Source organism: Haliaeetus leucocephalus, unplaced genomic scaffold, assembly GCF_000737465.1.
Source record: "Haliaeetus leucocephalus isolate CR32 unplaced genomic scaffold, Haliaeetus_leucocephalus-4.0 Scaffold186, whole genome shotgun sequence".
Taxonomy (NCBI): Eukaryota; Metazoa; Chordata; class Aves; order Accipitriformes; family Accipitridae; genus Haliaeetus; species Haliaeetus leucocephalus.
The window spans coordinates 147,088-151,009 of record NW_010972622.1 but is presented as its reverse complement, the minus strand read 5'-3'; the positions used below and the strand labels follow the sequence as shown (position 1 = coordinate 151,009).

Here is a 3,922-nt window from a genome sequence, read left to right as displayed (position 1 = left end):
GAGCGATGCGTGGATAATTATGGTGCTTGATATTTTTCTCCCCCTAAAAAAAAGATGTCAGCCCCTGGCTGGAGTATTCCTCCTTAAAAACCCTCTCTGAAAATGTCATGTCCCAACAATGTGACTTCCAACTCGTTTTTGATGGACTCGTTGGCCGGTACCTGTAGAGGGGAGAATTATTCCTCCAGCCAAGGGATGTACATGCAGCCTGGGAGCGATTTCAGCTGCGGAGTCATGAGGAACTGTGGAATTATCCCGTCTCTTTCCAAAAGGGACGAGGTGAATAGCGCTACCTTGTCTCTCAGCACCTATCCATCTTACCTTTCGCAGCTAGACACTTGGTGTGACCCCAAAAATACGTACAGGATCGAGCAACCTGTTGCAAGACAGCTCCCATCCTGCTCCTTCCCAACCAATGTCAAGGAAGAGAATGTTTGCTGTATGTATAACGCTGATAAAAGAGCAAAAAATGCCACAGAGACAGCCCTCTACCCCAACCAAATGCCTGAGTCTTGCCTAAATGACCATGAAGTCCCCGTTCCTAGCTACTACCGAGCGAGCCAAGGTTACCCCTCCATGGAGAAGACGTCAAACTGCAGCAATCCAAATGAGTTTGAGGCAAGTTTTGAATCCAGGGCGAGCCTGAACCCAAGGAATGAGCATCTGGAACCAGCACCTCCACCTCCTCCACCTCCTCCGCCGCCCCCGGTGGCTAAAGTGAGTTTCCCCGAAAACACAAAAACAGATAATACTCAGAACACATCCACGAACGAAATTAAAACAGAAAAAAGCGCCCCAGCACCCAAAATAAGTCCTTCGGAAGCAGAGAAAGACCTGAATAAAAACACTGACACCAGCACTGACAATTCTGACAATGAAGCAAAAGGTAAGGGAATCATTCATTACCAGTAGCTAATTTCAGCAATTAGTAGTCATCCATAGCTAATAAGAGCAAGAGGAATGCGAATATGCAGTAATGTGCTCTCTACCCTGCCAACTTCTCCTCCAGAAATTGGCACAATAATGTTCTGTATTGTTGCTGTCTTTTGGAAAAATAGATTCTTCCTAGAAATGTTGGGTTTCTAAAAAAAATGTATATATTAGGGCTGGGAAAAAAGAGCAGAGAGCTATTTGTGAACTCGTCCTCTCGCTGTTTATATGGAGAAAAATTGCTGTGCGTGTACTTATGCAAAAAAAAAAAAAAAAAAAAATTTTTTGGTCCTTGCAATCAACGCTGCAGAATGTAATAAGATGAGGTGGTTTTGCTCTGAAATCGCAGAGACTTGGGGTCTGTTTGTTTGGGGGGCGGGGGGGGATTGCTTTGGGGGGTTTTGTGTTTATGAAGGCAGATGAACCCTGGGTTTTTTTTCCCCTCCATATCGCTTTCTATGCAAATGCTTTATTTCCGTGTGCTAAGCGAAATTGTCCTCTTTGGTTTTGCTCGGTGTTGAAGTGGGGTACAAAATTAAAGTGCGTAGAGTCTAATTTGCAGTTACAAACATCTCAGGCTGGAGTTGTGCACTGTGGCTCATTTCATGGCTTGGAAGCTCGTTGGGAGACTCAGAGAGGAAAAAGCTTTTTTTTTTCTTTTTTTTTTTTTTTCCTGGCGAATTGAGGTCTTGTTTGCGAAGGCAAAAAATGTTTCTGTGTGTTGAGCAGATGTTTTAAGTTTGGGATTTTCTGAAAAGAGGCTTTCATTGAACACATTTTATTTTCACTGTAGAGACTGCATATGGCTTGAAATCTATGTGTAATGTGAATATTCGGGTTTGTTCCTGTCCGAATTTGAAGCTAGGTGGATTGAGAGGCTTCTTTCGGGTCAATGAGTGGGGATCATGTGAAGGGACGGCTTGAATTTCCCTAAAAAGTTGGGAGAAAATACTGCTCAGATCTAAGCAACGGGGTTGCATGGTTTGCCTGTGGTATGTGGATTAAAATATCCGCCGTGTGTCAGGATCTGTGCTATAATTAGGGCTCCAGCAGCAGAAGGATGGCTGGGCTATGTGGCATTGTATGTGCATGCAGGGCTGCATGCATGTGGGTCGTGTGTGGACCCCCATGCACACACGCCTCGGGTCTGTGGCACCAGCAAAACCTTTCCTCTGGCGTTCCCCCTCCAAAATTGGCCTTTTTAAAAGCAGAACCCAGGAACACTTCTTCCCCCCCCTTTATTATTTTTCTTTTCCTTTTTTTTTTTTTAAACCATTCCGCATCCAAAGGGAAATGATATTATCTGACAGTTGAGTTACAATTACACACACACACGCACAAAAAAAGCAAAGTCAAGGTTATCAAAACCCCTGCAAACTTATCGCACAAAGCGCCTTCAACGTCCACGCCAAGAGAGGTTTTGGTGGGAGTTAACCCGAAAGGAAGATTATATTGGGTTGGATTTGTAATTGGGCGGAAATAAAGAATTAAATAAATACAGATAAAGGTTTTCTTTCGCTTCAGACGTTAAATTTAAAATGGGTGCGTGGAGAAAGATGTGGTTTCCCAGTTTTTTTGCGTTTTAAAAGGCATTTCGTGTTGTTTGCAGTGTGTTCAAACGGTCAGATCCAATTCGGGGCGGATTTTGCTTGCTTCTATTTCTGTTGCTTCCTTTTAAAATCTTTTATAGCTTCAGTTTTCGTTTATGTTGAACCCGAATTTTTATTCGTGCAGAAGGTAAGAGACCTTTCTCCTGTAATTTAAGCATTTGGGGGGAAGATAGTGTTTCCAAGGGGATTTCCAGGGCTTGGTGGCATTCAAGGTTTTCTGCAAAGGCGAAAGTGGGTCCAGGTCACACCAGCAAATTTTGAAGGTGCCTTTGGCTAAATGAAGTTTTTCCTTTGAATTTCACGACTGCAGTGCCGAGGAGGTCGCTACCATTGCAGGGTCCGCTTTGCTTTTTCTTACAGTTTAGGCAGAAATGTTGGCCGGCTGCTGGTGCCAGGATTTTCTCATGACCAAATTCAAAGCCCAAGTATTTGCTGTGTTTATTTATGTACGTGTGAAATACGTTTGCCTTTGCAAAGTGTATGTGTGCGTATCTATACGACTGTGTAGAGTGAGGAGAGTGTAGATGGGATTACAATTACCTCCGAATTTACCTATATGTGCCCACACAGCTCATAAAGGCAAAGCTATTTCATACAACCCCAGCTCACGGAAAATACACTTGACGGAAAGGCTGCTCGGGGCACCTCCAGGACGAGCGAAAATAGCTTGCTTTCCCCCCAAATAACACGCCTTTAGGCAAATATTTCAGCTTCTGCGGTTCATTTTGGAAGCACAGATAAATTATGGCTGGTTTTGGGGGTGGCAGAGGGTGACCCGGGGAAGCCCCCCGAGCTGCAGAGGACTCCGAATGTCCCATTGCTCACCCCAGATCTTTTTTAATTAGCGTATTTTAAGCCCCTCCATCCAGCCTAGGGAAGCCAGACTAAATCCATACGGTGATATTCTCCAGCCCCCCCCGCGGGGGGGAGGGGGGAGCGCGGAGCGGTGCGGTTTCTCCGCGCTGCCCCGCGGGCTGAGAGGTGGAGGTGCGCGCCGCTACCACCAATTTACTCCCAGGCACCGAATGGCTTAAACCAGCCCCTTACCTCCTCCAAACCTGCTCTTTCCTCCCCAAAACCCGCAGGAGAGCAAGTCATCCCGGCTCCCCCTTTTTTTTTTTTTTTTTTTTGCCCAGAGGCGAGCCACCTTCTCATTTAAAAAAGAAAAAATAAAAAAATTTTTAAAAATAAATATTTTTAATTTTTTTTTTTGCCAAAGAAGCTGCTTTGCCAAATGATGCAATCGGGTAAGTTCTCTTTCCCATTCCGCGGATACTTATGTAACGATGTTATTTTTAACAGAGGATATAAAGGCAGAAAACACTACAGGAAATTGGCTGACAGCAAAGAGCGGAAGAAAGAAAAGGTGTCCTTACACCAAG

At 44.6% G+C, this 3,922-nt stretch overlaps 1 protein-coding gene across 1 annotated transcript in view; it reads left to right on the top strand.

Moving 5' to 3' along the window:
* The first annotated feature begins 69 nt into the window (after nucleotides 1-69).
* The window catches only part of HOXC10 (homeobox C10), a 4,051-nt gene continuing 198 nt past the window's right edge, over nucleotides 70-3,922 (top strand). The window contains exons 1-2 of the mRNA XM_010565068.1: nucleotides 70-886; nucleotides 3,843-3,922. The exon at nucleotides 3,843-3,922 is cut by the window's right edge and continues 198 nt beyond it. Coding sequence (XP_010563370.1) covers nucleotides 103-886; nucleotides 3,843-3,922 — 864 coding nt within the window. The 5' untranslated portion in view covers nucleotides 70-102. The remainder of the gene's footprint in view (nucleotides 887-3,842) is intronic.